This window comes from Phaenicophaeus curvirostris, chromosome Z, assembly GCF_032191515.1.
Source record: "Phaenicophaeus curvirostris isolate KB17595 chromosome Z, BPBGC_Pcur_1.0, whole genome shotgun sequence".
NCBI lineage: Eukaryota > Metazoa > Chordata > Aves > Cuculiformes > Cuculidae > Phaenicophaeus > Phaenicophaeus curvirostris.
Genome location: NC_091431.1, coordinates 18,529,655 through 18,549,528, shown reverse-complemented (window position 1 = coordinate 18,549,528; position 19,874 = coordinate 18,529,655). Strand labels below are relative to the sequence as shown.

Below are 19,874 nucleotides of genomic sequence, written 5' to 3'. Positions count from 1 at the left end.
GAGACATTGAATGCAACATTGTATGTTCGCTTGCTGGATGACCATATTCCTGAAGAAAAGGAAGAATACCAGATCATTCTTTACAACATCAAAACAGAAGGTAATGCAGAACTATGCTGCTGTATCTTACATCTACTGTTTTGTACTGTAATATTTTTGTATGTTTTAAACCATTTGGGAACTGTAAGACTAAATGTACTGACTAAAAACTGATGTAAACCATGTAAAGGCCATTCATGTTTTATTGAAACAGGCTTCATCCTTATATGTGTATATGTGTATGTAAACAGACAGATAGATAGAAATATAGATTTAGATCTATATATCTGTATCACAGATATCTGTATTCCAGTTCTGGCATCCCTAACGTAAGAAGGAGATGGAACTGAGGAGGCCACAAAGATGATTCAAGGTCCGGAGCCCCTCTGCTATGAGGACCAGGCTGAGAGAGTTGGGGTTGTTCAGCCTGGAGAACAGAAGGCTCATAGGAGACCTTAGAGCAGCTTCCAGTACCTGAAGGGGCTCCAGGAAAGCTGGGGAGGGAGTTTTTACAAAGGCCTGTAGTGATAGCATCAAGAAGAATGGCTTTAAATTGCAAGGAGGAAGATTTAGATTAGACATTAGAAAGAAATTATTCATGATGAGGATGGTGAGGCACTGGCACAGGTTGCCTAGAGATGTTGTGGATGCCCCATTACTGGAGGTGTTCAAGGCCAGGCTGGATGAGGCTATGAGAAACCTGATCCAGTGGAAGGTATCCCCCATGGCAGGGGAATGAAACTAAATGAATTTTAAGGTCTCTTCCAACCCAAACCATTCTGTGATTCTATGATGCAAATAGAGATCCAGGTGCAGATACAGGTGCAGATACAGGTGCAGGTACAGTTACAGATACAGATACAGATACATACTTCACAGCATCTTTGCTGTTTTCCTTTATTGTTTTAAAACCTGATTTTGGTCTGTCTGTTTAATTCAGTGGTTATTTTCTTTCCTTTAACTAAACACAAGCTTGAGCTTACTAATGTCTTCTGGATACAGTTGCCATGAAATAAGGAGACATTTTTATCTCTTAAAGCAATCTTGTCATGCTGCAAGGTGACTTTCTGATCTGTCCCTGAATTCTAGGAGGTCAGAATATTTTATTCTTGCTGTTCAAATTATAATGAGAAACAAGCATGAAACTGCATCCCTCCTGAAATACCCTTTGTTAAACTGAAATTAATGTCTAAACACCAAACTAACTTGACCTGGATTTTGTTGCTGCTAGGTGCCTTAACAACTTGCCAGAATCACTTGTTGACTCATGTAATCCATCAGGATAAGCATAAAATTAAAACAACAATTATTCATCAAAGAAACTCTCGGAAAAGGGAGTAGTTTCTTAATGGAATGATTGAGAAGTTGGATATAATCTTAACTTCTGGAACTAATTCCTAGGAGAACTTTCCCTTTCCTTTTACAATAGAGGAAGTTCAGGGAAGTTGATATTTGGTACTGGCCTGTTAAGTTTCCTAATTTCTTAATATGTTTTCGTGACTCTATACTTAGTATGCATACAATTTCTGTTGTGATTATATGTTCCTGTATTTGTAATAGGGTGTTAATGCATATATATTCCGCACCATGCATGAACTTCAGTGAGCACATCATGCATTTGGTTTAATTTCATTTGAGCTGTGACTGACTGTCATTTGAATGTAATAAAAGCAGTAATGTAAGAAAAAAAACGTATTAATACTATATTCACTGTAGTCCATTGATTCTTTTGCAGGGGTGGCTTCTTCGGGGGCTGCTGTTTTGGATAGTCAAGGATATGAAGCTGTTCTGACAGTAGAAGCCAGTGATGAACCACATGGAGTCTTGAATTTTGCTTCCCCATCCAGGGTAGTTTTAACTCAAGAGGAAAACAAAACGGTTCAGCTTTTTATTAACAGAGAATTTGGATCTCTAGGTTTGTATAATAGCTCCAAGAGAAGGGAACATTCTGTTTTGGTAATCCGTAGGCAAGTGAAAGCCATGAAGGGGAGGCTGGAAATTTTGAAACATCTTGGATGTAGTTTTAGAACTTCTAGGGTTCTTACTTTGGGCTTGCAAACTAAGTTTCAGTTAAAACTGGAGCCATTCCCCTTGTTTCCACAGCAAGGACCCTGGGAGCTGTGACATAACCAGTTGGATATTGGTTACTACTTTCATGTTTAATGAACCTGTTTCAAAATATAACTTTCTCCAGGATAAACAGAAAACATATGAGAAAAGGATCCCATATATTTCCTCTCTAAGTTTCCAGGAGTCGGCAGCTTAGGAAGTTCTCATGGAAAAGTTTTATTCAGACTATCGAATTCAGTTCATGGATGTTAAAAGACAAGCTTAAAAGGAATAACTAGTCCTCAGAGAAGACATAAACTGGAAACAGTGGCTCTTACTTCCAGAATTCAATAATGTGTTGTGTGCAAAAATAGTTTCTCATGTTTATTTCCTGAGAAATTCAATTCATATTGTGACATAATGTGCAGTTATCTCCTATTTAACTTTTCAGACTGTATTTTGACCTCAGTGATATTCCCTTTTAGTTACTTTTGTCATACCTGTTCTGAAAAGAAGAGTTGCAATGGGTCTTCAGATCTGGGCACACCACAGATTTGTAGAGGCATTTTAATCACATTTCTATGCTTTCCAATTTCCTTTTTAATATCAATCACTACATAATTCACTTGTGGAACACTACTCAGGAAACTAATACATAGTAAATGTGACATCTCTTACTTAAACTCCATTGTTATTTATTAAAACTAAGAGTCTTTTATACCTTATATTTTATTTCATATAGACTAGCTTTGAATTTCATCTGTCATTTTATCTCCAGGATCACTCTCTTCAAATCTGCAGCTTGACTTACTTTGGCAGATTAGTGACACATGGCTTTATTATAGAAAAAAATTAGGTCTAACTTTTTCTCTTGGTAACATTTATCAGTGTTTCCCCTAATTTTTATTCTTTACTGAAGTCTGTATCAATCTGCCTGGGAAGGAACTATATTTATTAAGCTGTATTTCCTAGCACTGTCCTTAGAGCCTTTCTTAGATATCAATTGTTCCTGAAACATTCCACTTCACTTGGCACCAAACCTGATATTAATAATACATTAGATGGCCCAGGTCGTACTTCAGCAATGTAATATTTGTGGTCTCAGCACATGAAGTATCTGAATGAATTTGGTCCTAATGCATTTTGAGTCCTGTGAAGTTGGACAAATCACCAAAGGCTGGGCTGAAAGCACCTTAAAAACAAAAACAAAGTTCCATTGGCTTCAGGTTTATCTTACAATCCTTCTGGTTTGCAAATTAGGCTTTTCATTGTGTGGATGCGCATTTGATGTCTTTTCTGTGTCTGTTCCATGACCATTACGTAAGAACTGAAATTATCACTTTTTTTTTTGTCACGAATTACGCAGGGGATATCAATGTTACTTACGCCACAGTTCCGGGATTGCTTACCTTAAGTAATCAGACAGGAGAGACCTTGGCTGAACCAGGAACTGATTATGTAGCTGTTTCTGGCTCGCTGACTTTGGAAGAAGGAGAAACTTCGGCTGCCATAAATATTACTATTCTAGAGGTAAACTCTAAACCCTTTTGGTCTATACTGGTCTGTGCAACAACAGAAGAGGAACATTTTGGAACCTAAAGCTTGCAACCTGTATATCGATTGGAGCTATGTATTTCATTGCCATTTAGAAAGATGGCTTTTGTCTTAGTGTTTAAATTACAGAAGGACAAATAATAACAGGAAGCAGCTCTACTTATGTATAAATGAAATTTAGGTCTCTCATTAATACTATACTGTCTGATATTCAGAACAGTGTAATTCATGGCTTGCTACAGGCTCTTACTTTCTCAGTGGTTGAGGCTTATGCCTTTAAAATTGGGCAGAAATTTATTCACAAGGATAGTTTAGTGTCACCAGAGTATTTTTCGTGAAACATAATATCTTACTTCATAAGTTATTCAAGTTAATAAATTTTATACTAATAAAAGTGCTTCAGGGAAAAGAAATTAATTCTAGTGTTGCTATGATATTAGAGATTTCTAGTGAGTTGCCTTTCAGTGACTTCTGTGACTATCTCTTAAAGGAAAAAGAATGTGCTGAATTAATGTTTTGCAGGATGATGTACCAGAAGTGAAAGAATTCTTCTTGGTTAATTTAACTTCAGTGGAACTCATCATGAACCATTCAACTTCTTCCCCACCCAGGCTAGGTAAAACAACTTCTACTGGATGATCTTTGGTTTTCCTTTTACACAAGTTGCATCCCCTCCTCTGGCATATTGTTATTATTTCACTTACTTGCCAGGTTTGCCAATGAGAGACAGGGTATTCTGAAAGAATCGTTGTAGAATAGCAGACATCATTATTATACTTGCTCCCTACTTTCTTTAAAGCTCTGTAAAAATTATAAGGCAGTTTTCATAGAGTACTTTGTAATTAACAATTGAGGAGCACAATTATCTGAAAAGTTTTATTGGCAGTATGCTAATCTGATTTTCCTTTTTAAGTTCATAATGGAAAAAAATCAAAAGAAATTACATGATAGCTGTGTTTACTCTTTTAAAAGTCAAAATTTTTATCAGATTTGCTTTTGATTCATATCCTATGGTTTTCCCACTCTTCCAGTGAACTTCATTTATCATTTACTTACTCAGCTCCTCATTCTCCTGAGTTCAGTATTGTAGCTGCTGTTGGCTGTAAGGAAAGTTGAATGACACTGTGGCACTAGAGACTAGTTATACCAATTCTTTCTAACATCTTCTACTCTTTTCCATTTTCTTTGCATGCCTATAGAAGTGACACAGTTAATTCGATACAGACTAAAAGGTAACTTGCAAGACTCATTGCTGATTTGTAGAGACTGAGCTGTGATTAGTCAAGCCTGAAATCTAACCCATGAAAAGTTACACATAAGGGATTTTCGTGAACTAAATTGTACTGAGTGTTTTATAGCCTCGCCTCCTGTTGTCAGAAGATGACAGTCTCTTTGAATTGTAGCCGTTCAACCCTGCTGTGATATCTGTGTTGCATTAAATTCACTTAAGATAAACAGATAATAGTTTTCATAGAATCATGGAATGGTTTGGTTTAGAAGAAATCTTAAAGACAACCCAGTTCCAACCCCCTGCCACAGGCAAGGACACCTCTCACTGGATCAGATTTCTCAAGCACCCATCCAACCTGGCCACAAAAACATCCAGGGAGGGGGCAGCCATGGCTTCCCTGGGCAACCTGGGCCAGTGCCTCACCACCCTTATAGTACATAATGTCTTCCTCATATCCAGTCTAAATCTCCTCTCGTTCAGCTGAAAACTGTTCCCCTTCATCCTATCCCTGCATTCCCTGATCAAGAGCACCTCCCTAGCTTTTCTGTAGACCCTTTAACACTGGAATTCTGCTCTAAGGTCTCCTCACAGCCCTCTCCTTTCAGGAACTGTAAGGTTGCTACTCCTTGGAGCCTTCTCTTCTCCAGGCTGAACAAGCCCAACTCTCTCAGCCTGTCCTCATATGGGAGGTGCTCTAGCCCTTGGATCAACTTCAGGGCCTCCTCTGGACTTGCTCCACAGATCCATGTTTTTCCTGAGTTTTAACCCGTGAAGCAAAACCTTGTCCCTATTGTAAAATGTTGCTACAAAGTCTGTTACCAGAATTATTGATGTTACTAATTATTACTGTTTTCTAATCTTGTTTTCCCTGTTCCTATATTTTGATTTGTTATAAGTGACAATTTAACTCCTTGTTGGTGCAATGTATTTTTTTAGGGTTTATAGCAATCCTATAATCTGTACAAGATACTTGAAGTATTTCTAAGAGGTCACTGCACACCATACAGGCACTTGCAGTCAATCCTACACATCTGGAATGTATTGCATGTGCTATTCCTGTCATGGCCATGTGCATGCAATATGTGGAGTAAGTCTGGTGTGTCTGTGATGTAGAGTTGAACACATTTAACTTACATGACCTTAATTTGTGATCTGAGGCTTTGCTGACAAGGAGCAGAAACAGCAAGTAGTAAGACAGTTCTGCTGTTTTCTGCGTACTCCTCTTTCTCCTGTCTTCTAGAAAGGGTGGAAGAAAGGGCCTGACTCAAATACAAAAGTGCAAGGAATTAAAAAAAAAAAACAAAGGGAAGGGAAAATAATCAAGAGCTGCAAATGATCAAAGGAAAGGACTAAACTTAATGGACACAAGAAAGAGCTGAGCTTCGGGACAGGGGCAGAGGGGGAGTCAAGGGAGGGGCAGGATGCCAGACGTAAAATAAGAGGTCTGATGTTGAAAGCAAAGTATTAGAGATCCTGGTTGAACAGATCTGACTGTGATGCGACAAGGGAAAATGCAGGCTAGGAGTGAAGCTGAATGTTCTGTAATTGCCAGCACTCCCTCTGGATTTTTAAGCTTCAATAAAATTTCTGCAGTCTGTCTAGAGGTTTTGCAGCTACTGCTGATCCTCGTCACTGCCTCATAGTGACAGGTTTAGATTCATGGCAATGATGTTTTACTTCTATTCAGTTTATCTGAATTAATAGGGATTTTTCCTGTAGATCTGAATATACTGAACTGACTATATATTCAGTGGAGTCAGTTTGGTGGTAGAAACTGTCCTTCTTTTCCTCATTTCCAATCATATTAAAGTAAGTTGATTTAAATTAAGGCAGTCATGTGGTGCTGTTGTCTGAGCAAGTTAAGGCATGATTTTCTTAGAGGAATCAAGGTCTGACCATCAAGCTCTGATCCCTGAAATTAGTGGCCATTTCTAGTTTTTGCCTATTATTAATTATTTCCAGTCTGCAATGCACACAATAATCTTTTGTAGTTATTGTGAAGACGTGCATGTCTTTATGGAGCAATATAATGCTACAGTACATAAACAGCATACAAGAAATTAATAGTTCTGTGTTTGTATCAGAATCTAAGGTGTGTCCCAGTAATGTTTATGACCAGGCCCTGAAACATTAAGTAGATCATTAAGTAGATCATTATTATTCTTTCTTACTCATTTCTTCTTCCATATTCAGAACGACACAGTCTGGATAATGTTCAATATCATCATAATGAACAGATAATGAAAGATAAATTAAAATTCCATAACAAATCTTGCTTTTGGTATTTCTTAATTTTTCTGTGCTGTGTTTTGCTTTCTAATTTTTCTTTAGTCTTTTTTCTATGCATTATTAAATGTAGCAGTGGTAATTCAGAGCACCATGTTGATTTCTAATAATAAGGCAGTCAGGACAGATTTTCTTCAAGTCTTTCTGATTATCTTTCCCATTACCATTTTCTCCTCCACATTTTGGATATATAAAATTACAAATTTATCTACAGAATTAGTAGAGATGTAAGAATTGATTCTATTATACTTAAAAATAATGAAAATGGAATTTTCTTTAAAATTTGGTCCTTCTATTTTCCTTTTTAGATGTGGAAGGTTTAGCTTCTCAAATTATTATAGATGCTAATGATGGAGTAAGCGGAGTAATTGAATGGGAAAGTACCAAGTAAGTATTGTCTTCCTCAAAGTACTCACTGTGCCAGTTGCTGATTAGAGTTTTCTGGTTATTTTCATTTGCAGTTAAGAGTAAACCTATGAAAAATAGGGCAAGATCTTTGAGGTTTGAAAGCATCATTCAGTTCAATAGAACTGGAAACTGCAAGATGATTTCCACATGTGCAGTATATTTACTGAGAAATATTTTGCTACCACATACTTACTTTCACCACTGTCCTTCTGTATTGTGAACTTGCATCACTATTCCAGTGTTTCAGCTATTCCATCCATGTACGCGTACACACTGGCATCTCCCAGGTCCTTTTCTCTGCATCCATGAACATAGGGAGTTTTAATCTGCTTCCAATAATCAGGAAAACCCCACAACCTCCTATAGATTAATTCTGTCTAGATAAGAAACAAAGGTAAAATGGCTGTATTAGACATTTGTAATGATGTTGATACTGTAATGATGCCTTTTTCTTATAGAGCAAAGGGAGTGATTTGTAGTGAAAATATAACAGCTGTCCACCATCTTATTCAAAACAAAATTCACAGTGGGTACTGAGAATTTTTCTTGCTTTTTGTTTTAGCTTTGAAGTGAATGAAACTCATGGGACTCTGACAGTCATGGCATATCGAAGCAGGGGATCGTATGGCAATGTGTCTGTGTTTTTTTATGCCCAAAATTTGGAGGCACAGCTCGGTTTGGATTTTAATGTGACCTCAAGGGTAAGAAGCAAATTCTAAATCTAGTACTTTTTATTCCTTTGGTATGTCTTCTTGTTTATTCTGTAGAGTAACCAGTGGTCCTGCTAAATTTTTCAACTTATTTCAGTTGCTTTGGTCGTCTGAATACAATGAAATAAAATTAGTCACCTTATTTTACTGGTTTATATCTTTCTTTTAAAATACTGAGGTATTTTTAAATATAAGACACATTTTAAGCTTTCAAATATCTATCTCAATACAATGTTGTTTATACAAGAGCATAGAAGATTTCTTATGAAGTTTCATATAGTTTACAACAGAACTTTCAAAGTAAATTCTCTTTTTTGTCCTTATTCTGCAATGTGCTGAACCTCTGTGCTTCCATTTCAATCAATTTATAAGACACTCTTCTATTCTCCTCCTTCCTATTTAAGCCTATTCTGTGTACCTTAGTTGAAAAAGCTGTGTGTAGTAACGGCTGTTAAGTATTTGATGCTTTCTCTGTTTCAATACTAGAGTCTTTTTTTTGCTGATGGAGAAAGGAATAAATCTGTTGTTGTTACGATTTTTGATGATGACATTCCTGAAGGTGATGAGAAGTTCCAGTTAATTTTAACAAATCCCTCTCTGGGACTGGAATTAGGGGAGAACACCACAGGTAAAACTTAGTTTTGATGTTTGAATTCTTTGGAATTGTGGCAGTTGTTTTAGTTTCAATCTTCTGAATAATAGGGTTTTGGAAAACACCATTGCCCTGCTATGGTAGATGTTTATACATCCCTATGAAATCTATGCATAATATGTATAATAAGGAATCAAAAAGTGTGAAAGCGAGCTTTTCAATAAGACAGTCTGGATTCTTCCTGTCTAGAAATCTTCTTACATGAAGTGAAATACTTAAATATTCTCTTCAAGTAATATCATGGATAAAAAGTCGTTATATATATACTAAAGGAACAACAGATTTGAGTTTATATGTATTTCATTGTATATATATGTACACTTATATTTTACTATGTTAATTAAATAACATTTCCATTATTTATTTCTCAAAAGCCACAATTACTATACTTGCCAATGATGATGGCCATGGAGTTTTGTCATTCAATAACAGTGATCACTTCTTCCTAAGAGAGCAAACAGCTCTCCATTTGATGGAAAGTGTTGCAGTATTAAATATTATTAGAGAACCTCCTCAGGGGATATTTGGCACCGTGACCGTTCAATATCTTGTAAGCGAAATTAATTCCTCAGAGCCATCAGTGGATTTGACCCCTTCTCAAGGATATATTGTACTGGAAGAGGGAGTCAGATTCAAGGTAATGTGATAGTTACTACCGAAAAAATAAAGAAAGCTTTTCTAGAATTGGTGGAAAGAGTTCAGAAATGCCCGTAGTCTTTTTCTTGTATTTATTTTTTCTTATATTTTTTTTTAATCTCAGAGCAAATAGAAGTCATGGGAGTGAGAGCGCAAAAAAATTAAATGTACTCTTCTGTAAATATTTTTGTCTTTGAAATAGCTGAGGTAAACTAAAAAACTATGAGTATATAATGTTTATGTATGCATAGAAACATTTCTTTGTATGTATTCGGCATCAGAGGAAACAGAAAATTTGAAATGAAATGATGATTTACAAGTGTAGATAGTTAAAGCTGAAGTAAAAATCCCAATCTGTGATGTGATACTTCAGCTAGTCTGAACTGAACAGAGTGCACTGCAAAAAAAATGCAGAAGTGAACAGCTTCCAGAGTCTTAGGAGTAGATGATAACTTGTTCTTCCAGGAGCATTAAGCTCATTGTCTCTGTATTGTCCGTGCAAGAATGTCAGCTAGAAAATAAGCTAGATGAAGTTTATGAAATACTAACCCTGCTGAAGTTTAATGGATGTTATGTTATGTTTTACGTTACGTTACGTTACGTTACGTTACGTTACGTTACGTTACGTTACGTTACGTTACGTTACGCTTCTTTTTTTGTCAATGAGGTTAGAGTCAGTTCCAAGTTAGTACATTTTGGCTAGTGGAGTAGAATCTGAAATAAACCTTTCAAGAAACATCATTTTTCAGTTTCTGATCCTTAAATGCCTTTGGAACTGTAACACTGACCAGTGTAGCAGACCTGTGGAACATCAGAGACTCTTTAAAATAGTCTCCAATTATGGTTTATTGCAGAAGTAAACAGGGATCCAAAAAGTCCTAGGCTCCAGTTTAGTTCCAGATCCATCATACAAACCTTTACCTGTTTAGGGAATGGGAAGGATGATACTGAGCCCCAAATGATAGTGAAAACACCTCTTTCTAGATAATTCTCTGCTAATTTAATATCGCTGTGAGAGGATCCTGTTCTCATCCTCAGTGGTGCAGTAAAGAAGCATCAAGAAGACAGAGAGTATTTTAGATAGCCCTCTATTCATGACTTTTTTCCTTCTTTCTTCCCAGCCCTAGTAGTGGAATTACCCTGTTGCCCTGGAGTTAGTTTAGTTACCAGCTGAAGGAAATCACAATCAACTTGACTGTGTTAGGGGATCAGGTAGCTGTACAGGGTCTGTGAATTACCAAGAAATGTGTGGAATAAATAGAGAATAAAGGTATGAAAAAGTGATCAATAGCTATTACATTTCAGAGGGTCTTAGGATGAGAAGACAAAGATGGAGAAGGAAAATAAAAGGATAAAGGTCATGCATGTATTAGTGTTGCAGCAATGAAGGTTGCCAGATGGGTTACTTTAGAACCGCAGCCTGAACCAGCATTGTTATGATAGGACAAAAAGAAATGATTTTAAACTAAGAGAAAGTAGATTTAGACTGGATATAAGGAAGAAATTTTTTACAATGAGGGCGATGAGGCTCGGACACAGCTTTCCCAGGGAGGTAGTGGAGGCCTTGTCCTTGGAAACATTCAAAATCTGGCTGAGTGGAGCTCTGAGCAATCTGATCAAGTGGGAGGTGTCCCTGCCTATGGCAGGAGGTTTGGAACTGGATGGGCTTTAAGTTCCCTTCCAACCTAAGCCATTCTGTGATTTTCTAATACTGTGATTCACTTCTGTCCTCTCCAGTTCCAAGAGCTGCCATTCTCCCATGGTGTATCCAGGCCCATACAGTGAAAGAACAGAAGCAGTAGTGTGGTCTGCTAGAGTTGTGTCATCATTAGCTGGCATGCCTCAACATCTTTCTGTGCATGTTTTCTTGTCAGGCACTGCATATTTCTGCAATACTGGATGAAGAGCCAGAAATGGATGAGCACTTTGTTGTCACCCTGTTCAATCCAACTGGAGGAGCCAGACTAGGCACAAAAGTGCAAACTATGATTACAGTATTACAGAACCAGGCTCCACTGGGGCTTTTCAGCATCTATCCAGTTACAAATAGGTACTAAACACTGATTCGGGATATTTTTCATATTCAATAGAGATTGTATTTCTGTACAATTTCATTTTTCATTAATCCCTCTTAAAAAATTCAGCAACATAATTGTAAAACATTTATAATTTTGCAAAACACATTATCTGTCAAGTACTACTGTTGCTATAAAAAAAGAGAACAGAAATCCACTTAATATCGACTATTAATCATTAGAGATGTCAGTTTCTCTATGGATTTTTCATAAAGCAGTGTTTCATTAGCCCCTAAGTATTGCACTAATAGTAATCCATGTTAAGAATTCCAAACCTGAGATCAGGGCCCAGGGTGTTATAAATTTTATAATTTATTTTTGTTTTTAAGATTGTGTAAAATATGCTTTCATTCAGGGCTGGATTTCAGAAGCAAATGTACAACTGGTGTGTTAAATTTCAGGCTGGTTTAATATTTTGTTCAATTTCCTAGGTAGTGTGGAAAGAAACATTTGCTAAACCTCAGTTAATGTTGTAATCAGTCTGATGAATAGTGCAGGCAGTTATTAATATTTTCTTTTTATTTCTGTTGTATATTCTACACTGGAATTGTACTGTAAGAATCTCACTCACTTACTATAAAAATAATACATTTTTCTTTATTTTCACAATTCTCACTTTTAGGACAAATTACATTGTGATTGAAGAAGCCAACACTGTAGTTTACTTGAAGGTTTCACGGAGCAATGGGCTTAACGTATCTGTGAGTGTTGAGTGGGAGACATTGTCGGATACTGCATTTGGCATGAGTACGTTCGCTTTATCAAGTGTGTCCTGCCTTTGTCAGAGTGGAGATAGCAAGAGAATATCAAAATATATATGAGACGTAACTTTGGAATGTAAATTCACATGTTCAGACTTGATCATGCCAATTAATATTTTTAAGTGCATCAAAACTAATTAGGTAAAAGAGCTTGGCTGCTCAGCAGTCACCTTGTCACCAGCCACTTCTGCCAGAGTTTCAACAATCTGTGTTATTCTCCTTATTTATTTTAATATTATTGTCACTGGGCTTTTATTTAAGAAAATCTGTTCTTTATTACTTGTAATTTGGATTTTTCGAACACAGTTTAAGAGACATAGTTTACATAAGCCTGGAATGGCCTTGGTATGAAAAAATGCCATCACTGTTTTTTTATCATATCTCCCAGTGTGCCTACTTAGACGCATCTCTGGGAGTCTGGGCTGTAATTGTATGAACACTTTAATCTGGTCCAAATTAGCACTGCCATTGAAGGAAGCCATCCTTCCATCTCTGCCTGCTTGTTCTCATTTGAATGTTAAGTTTTTTGTTCTGGTACTGATATCATAGAATCATAGGATGGTTTGTGTTGGAAGGAGCCTTAAAGCCCATCTCATTCCACCCCCTGCCATGGGCAGGGACACATCTCACTGGACCAGGCTCCTCAAAATCCATCCAGCCTGACCTTGAACACCTCCAGGGATGGGGCAGCCATCACTTCTCTGTGCAACCTGGGCCAAGGCTTCACCACCCTCACTGTATGCGCACAACTGGTCAATAATCCAGACTGAAACTAGCAGGCAAAACCAGAAATGCTTGATTTTGAGGGTAGATGAGTATCCTGTCTGGCTCAGTGCTAGTCTAACCAGTGTGTGGGATATGGAGTTTTGATCTGGGTGCTGCTCTCTTCTCCCAAGTGCCAGAAAAAGTTCAGATTGAATAACAGAAAAAAAATTACTTTACCAGAAGAGTGGTGAAGCCCTGGCAGAGGCTGCCCAAGACAGTGGTGGAGTCACCATCCCTGGAGGGGTTCAAAAAATGTGTAGACGTAGCATTTTGGGACATGGTTTAGTAGACATAGTGGTTTTGGACTGATGGTTGAGCTTAAAGGTATTTTCCAACCTTAATGATTCTATGATTCTGTGATTAGTTCTGGCAACACAGAGCTTTTTTCTGTAAGACAGTCAAACATCTTAGGCAGTTTGAGAGTCTTAGTGTCATGACTGCCTGTTGTGATGAAGGGGAGGAGGAGAACAAACACATTTTGTATTTCTTTGTCTTCTTATTCACTACCTGCTAACTGGCTAATTTTCACAGTAGCTAAATTCTGAAGTGAATCATTCTGAATTAGACTCAAGTTGCCTATGCTTCTTCTACAATTATAATACATAAAGAACAAATTTATTACTTAACTTTCATTACATCCTTAGTACTATTACCATGCATTTACCTACACTTATACGAACTTCCCAGAAACATCTTTAGTATTTCTGATACTAGAACAGGTTTTGGCAAGGAAATCATGAAAATGGTGTTGAAAAAAACCTGAAGAATAACTAGATTTTTTTTTTTTTTTTTTTTTTACTGCGTTGCAGGAGGTGGTATCAGTGTCCTGTCTGTCTTCCAAAGTTTTGAGGATGAGTCAGCATCTGGCTGGTGTTTCTTTACATCAGGAGAACTCCTGTATGGTGTTCTGCTGCGTAAGCCTCCAGCTATGTTTTCTACCATTTACCAGTGGAAAGGAGTTTTTGTTCCTGTTGAGGTAAATGTTTGCTTGCAAACACCAAAGATGTAACTTAATAAGGAAGGTAAGTATCCATCTTACTTTCTTATTCCTATCTCAGAATTTCAGTATGTGGAATCCCAAGAGCTGTGTGTCTTTCCACATCCGTACCTCTCCCTATCTTGTGATTACTCATGGAGGAGCCAGGCAGGGAGCTTCCAACAATAGCGTGTATGCATTCATGCCTGGACACAGACTCTTGAAGGTAAATCTGTTTTACATGCAAAATCATAAAATAATGGGGTGGAAAAGGACCTCGGGGCCCCTCCAGTCCAGCCATGTTTAAAAACAATGCACTCTGTACTTGACTAGTTTGGGGCCCTGACATTCTGCATGACTTCAATGATATAAGATTTTATAGCTGGTAGTCTGCTGTGTTTTTAATATCTGTGTTTTGAGGGTGGAGGAAAATGATTGGGAAGCAAGGAAAGAATTTGTGGAGCGATAGAGTCATAGAAATTTTTCTGAAGAATGGATGATGAGTTATATTATTTTTGTAAATTAACCTCACATATAGAGACGTATTTTAAAACTGTAAAATTAAATATACCTAATTTCGTATGTTTGATATATATTTTTGCAATTTAAAAAAATATGTGTATGCGGCTATAAATTGCTCACCAAAAGTGACTTCCAAATGTCATTTTTGTCATATTCCCCTCACAGGTACAGACTCTCTCTATTCTGGATACCAGACATGTGAAACACTTTGCTGTGGACGGAGAAGACTATTTGATTTTTTTGAGTTACACAACCAGTTCCAGTTCCATCCAGGTTAGAATACACTTGCCTTCCCTGGCTTTGATATGAATAATTTGGTTAGTTTTGAGTTTGAAATATGAAGGGGTAATAACAAAAACACTTAAAGTTATTTCTGAAAAAAAAAACTTATGGATTTATAAGAGTTAAAATTCTAGACTTGTTTAAATGTGTTAATATCTCTACAATAACATGTAAATTTCATTTGGGTTATTTTACTGTTAGTGTTATTTCTGTTTTGAAATCTAATGCGTTGAAGACTTACAAGAACAGAAATTGCTTTTGAGCATATACTTATTCAGCCAAAGAGCAGGTAAGGCTGCCTGCAGTAAGGTAGTTACTTACCAGTGTGCTTCTGTCTTGCTGTTGAGTCCACACCAGGAATAAGGAATTCAGTTTGCTATAAGTCTTCCTAGTTTTTCTACATGATACTTAATTTTGCTTATCTTGGTGCTAATTATCAATATATAAAAAAATACTTCATATTTCTACAGATTTTCCAGTGGAATAAGGAGATATTTGTGCTGCATCATCAGCTTCCACTTTACGGAGCTCTGAACATAGCCTTATTTCCTAGAGGAGGCATTACATACCTATTAGTTTCTTTGTCAAACACCAGCCAGAACATGTTCTTGTACCAGTGGTTGAATAATGAGTTTAGGAGTCTTCATCAAGTACCAGCAGAAGAAGTAACACATATGGAGGCCTGGATTTCTGGATCTGATATCTATTTAATTACTGCGAAAGGTAATTAGCAGAAGATAATGGCTGAGTTTGCTAAATGTACGCTGGCTTATTTGGTAGTGAAGGTATTGGGGGTAAAGGAGCTTAGGTGGGGATTGGAGTGTTACTGAGGAGTGACAAGTATCTGATAAGCATTTTATTGAATCAATCTGTTCTTTGTCCCTAAGAAAATAAAAACATTGCATTTATTCTCAAATATTTGTAAAGCTAATGATATATTTTCCCAAGACCAATACAAGCGAATAACTCTATTCATCAAGCTGTTTATTGCACACTTCCTAAGCTTTTATGAACTTTGTGATATGCAAAGATCATGGGTCAGCAAAGTGTTTTTTATTACAGGGAATGACATTTTAGGCATTGTTTTATGACTCCATCTCTATGCTTGTTGAAAAGTTTTTGTTGCAGTCTTTGCAATTGGCTGTTGTCTTCTTGCAATTTTAGCGTATGTTTGTAGAAAAGCCCTTAAATCATAGAATCATAGAATCATAGAATTGTTATTGTTGGAAGTGACCTTAAAACCTTAAAGATATCTTGTTCCATCTCCGACTGGATCATGGTGCTCAAAGCCTCATCCAACCTGGCTCTTGAACACTTCCAGGGATGGGGCAGCCACAACTTCCCAACCTGCACCAGGGCCTCAGCACGCTTATAATGAAGAATTTATTGCTAATGTCTAATCTAAATCTTCCCTCTTTCAATTAAATTATGTCAGTCAGTGGATCTTCCAGTGGAAATCAGCCATACTATCTGGTTATACACCAAGTAAAAAGGAAAATATGGTTTCACTTCATAGTTAAAGCTGCACAAATCTGCCTTTTGAATGGCCAATAGTGTGCAATTAAACTATCAGGAGGCAAAATAATGTAATTTTTGTTAATTTGCTCCTTTGTAGAATCTGGAAATTCTTCTGACATTTTCATCTGGGAGACAGGGCAGTCTACCTTCAGGCACTTTCAGTCCCTTCCAGTTTGCACTGTAAGAAACATCCATGTTTTCATGCCTCCTTCAGGTTTAGGTAAGACTTAATATTGCGCAAATCCTAGTTTATAATGCAGAAATATACGTGCTCATTTTTTGTATTATTTATCAGACTTCAGAAGTTACTATGATCTATGTGCTACCAAGGTAATTTCTAGCATTGCAAGGGAACTTTTAAATATATCACTTACTATTTTTTTTTCTCCTCCGTACTCAATATAGTTCACATCCTCTTATCCAGTAACGACACAACAACACTGTATTCTTGGAACTCAGAAGGGAACCATTTCTCTCTAATGCTGGAAGCCCCATTTGTGGATCATTTAACCTCAGCTACGGCGAGGTCTCTGAACTCCAGCAAAACTTTGATTTTTCTGTCTGCAGAGTCCAGCTCCCAGATTTATGAGCTGACTACCATCTCCAACCAGTCAGATTTTATACCTAGGTAGGATTTTCTTCTTTATATGAATTTGTCCCAGCTCTTGTATTCCTTTTCCTGTGATATAGCTGCTTTCTTACAATAGAGACAGTTATATGCTTTTTTTTTTGTGTGATGTGCTATTAATTCTAAAGAGAATTTTTCACAAACAGGTTTAAGATAACCTGAAGTCAAACAGCCTCACAGCTGGCTTTAAAACATGGTAAGAAAGGATTTGCAGTCATGACTTAATTCTTTTAAGGATTTTATTGAGGATAAATGAAATTTTTTGCATGATTAATTTCAGTTGCTCTGTGATCTAGTGTAATTAAAAAGAAAAATCACAAACCCAACAACCTTTAAACTTTAATTACTTCCTCAGGAATATAAACAATAATTTCAGCTCCAAAAATGCTTGTTAAATTTACAGCGGTACTTTCAAAGTTCATTAATCAGCTATTCTCAGTGTATAATTATTTGGTGTCTGTGTTCTTGTGCTAGTTCAGGTGAATTGATATTTGAGCCTGGGGACATGGAAGCTGTGATAGCAGTCAATATCCTGGATGACATCATCCCAGAAGAGGAAGAATTCTTCAAAGTGTGGTTGAAAAACCCCAAAGGAGGTGCAGAGATTGGTGCTCATGGCTTTGTTAACGTGATTATTCCTTCCAATGACAATGCCTATGGAGTCATTGCATTTGCTCAGGTAAAACTTCTAAGGTAAATCATAAAAATACATATTTATAATTTCTGAAAAATGGAATACAAACATACTAATATTTTAAAATAGAGCATGTGACTGGATTGTTTTTCTAAAGCTTTGTAGCATCCTCAGAAGCTTTTTAGATCCATTTCCCATGGCTACATGATTATATAGAACACAAGGCAATAGAAAATGTTTTCTGTCTGATTTTCTGTTGCTGTTGTGAGATTTATATAATCCCCTTACATTTAGATTGGCATGTTAGTTTATCAGCTTGGTTTTACAACAATCTAAAAATTCAGTTTTCAGATGGCACATATGATACCATCATTGTTAATAAAGGGAGTTAATAATTCTGAAGTTACTTTTCTCCTGAAAAATATACTAATTGGGTTTTGTCACTAGATGACCGAGTCTGCTAAAACAAAATAATTTCTTTGATAAAATTATCAGACTGAAGTTGTTATTTGAAGTAGCTAATTCTTAAATCATCAGCACTGTAGAAGTCATCCAGACAGATATAAGTATGTGCATACTGAAAATATAAACCACAGAAGATTAATTAGTGATGCAAAACATTGCATCTGGAATCGCATGAAGAGGGTGAACAGCAGTGCCGTACTGGTAGTAAAAATATGCCTCTCTTCAAGGTCCACTTATTTATTATCTATTTCATATTATTTGGATATAAAATACTGTGCTAACAAAAAGAAAATATACAAAAAGCCCAAACAAAAATCATCAGAGTTTGCTTTGGGATAAAGAGGCCTGATATTTTAAATTCTTATATCCATGAAAGCTGGGAGTACTGAGTATCTCTGAAAATTAAGTCATGTAAATTTAATCATGGTAAATATATTTGGCTGCTCAATGGTAGATTAACTTATTAATGCTCAATGTCGCTGGCTCTCATTGAATACTCAGGTACATAAATAAACTTTATTATAAGATTATGCCATGTTTCTGCTGCTTTATGTTTTCCAGAGTTCTTTATTTAAGCAAGTTGAAGAAATGGAACAGGACAGCTTAATCACTTTGAATATTGAACGTTTAATAGGAACATATGGACGAGTGACAGTAGAGTGGATTGCAAATGGGAGCATAAGCGATATATTTCCAGCTTCAGGATTGGTATGTAGTAACATCACTGATATCAGGGAAGTGCTGACTGTATTGTCTCAGACAATAAATGCAGGAGTACCAAGGAAGAAGGGTAGTACATGTTAGATTGTCCTTTTCTGTTAATTCCTGCTTTCTGGTTCTTTGGTGTGATTCTGTCAGTCTGCACTTCTGGCTGGCACATAATACTGCAGCGCCACTCTTGCTCCTCTAGAGCCAGCTATTACACTGCTCTTTCTTGTCCAGGCACTAGAATTTCCTGTTCGTAGTATCCTGTTCCCAGAATTCTAATCCAGGCACAAGAGTTGTCTATCTGTATCCTGTTCCCATCTTCCTTTCTTGCTAATGTGTAAAATCATCTGCAAAGGTGGGAACCTGGCAGGGTTTGCTCTTCCTCCTCACCTTATCAATACAACTGAAAGCTTCAGTGGCCCGGGGAATTCCACAAATTCCTATTTTCCCTACTTTTGAGACTGTTTAATATTCCAATGACGCTAAAATCCAGTGTTTTCTGCTAGCAAAGCTCTTGGCACGCCTCTAGGACCAACATATGCCAGGTTCTTGAAACCAAGGCCTCCACCTGTTGTCCATTGATAGAAGACACAAAGCCCCATGGGCCTTGGGGCTGGAGAGCTGTAGATCTCCAGAGGCCCCTTCCAACCTCAACCATTGATTCTGTGATGGTGAAGGTATATGATCAGTTTGAAGTTACTGAAGTGATTTGCTTAAACTTGGAGCGTGCTGTCAGAACAAAGTCTCAGGGTGAAAGCCTGTTAATAATGCAGATAGTTACAGTTAGCTGGATTCCATCAGAATCACTCTCAACTGGGAATTTCATCTCTCTGATTATCATGCTTCCAATTGAGAATCTATTTCTTGCTTTGTCACGTTTCAATTTTTTTAACCTGTATTTTACGACATTGTATTTATTTTTCTCGATGTGGCTCTTTCTGATGCCTCTTTCTCTGAGTCTTGTGTTCATTTTTT

General features: G+C 36.9%; 1 protein-coding gene across 1 annotated transcript in view; it reads left to right on the top strand.

Annotated features, from left to right (window-relative positions):
• Positions 1–19,874, top strand: part of ADGRV1 (adhesion G protein-coupled receptor V1) — a gene marked incomplete at its 5' end in the record, with an annotated part of 290,584 nt that overhangs the window by 65,559 nt on the left and 205,151 nt on the right. The window contains 19 exons of the mRNA XM_069880588.1: positions 1–100; positions 1,775–1,954; positions 3,455–3,618; positions 4,165–4,258; positions 4,842–4,874; positions 7,468–7,546; positions 8,130–8,268; positions 8,764–8,905; positions 9,304–9,566; positions 11,440–11,615; positions 12,263–12,387; positions 13,976–14,142; positions 14,225–14,368; positions 14,830–14,937; positions 15,417–15,669; positions 16,562–16,684; positions 16,870–17,092; positions 17,567–17,771; positions 18,753–18,899. Of these exons, the coding sequence (XP_069736689.1) occupies positions 1–100; positions 1,775–1,954; positions 3,455–3,618; positions 4,165–4,258; positions 4,842–4,874; positions 7,468–7,546; positions 8,130–8,268; positions 8,764–8,905; positions 9,304–9,566; positions 11,440–11,615; positions 12,263–12,387; positions 13,976–14,142; positions 14,225–14,368; positions 14,830–14,937; positions 15,417–15,669; positions 16,562–16,684; positions 16,870–17,092; positions 17,567–17,771; positions 18,753–18,899 (2,865 nt within the window). The remainder of the gene's footprint in view (positions 101–1,774; positions 1,955–3,454; positions 3,619–4,164; positions 4,259–4,841; positions 4,875–7,467; positions 7,547–8,129; positions 8,269–8,763; positions 8,906–9,303; positions 9,567–11,439; positions 11,616–12,262; positions 12,388–13,975; positions 14,143–14,224; positions 14,369–14,829; positions 14,938–15,416; positions 15,670–16,561; positions 16,685–16,869; positions 17,093–17,566; positions 17,772–18,752; positions 18,900–19,874) is intronic.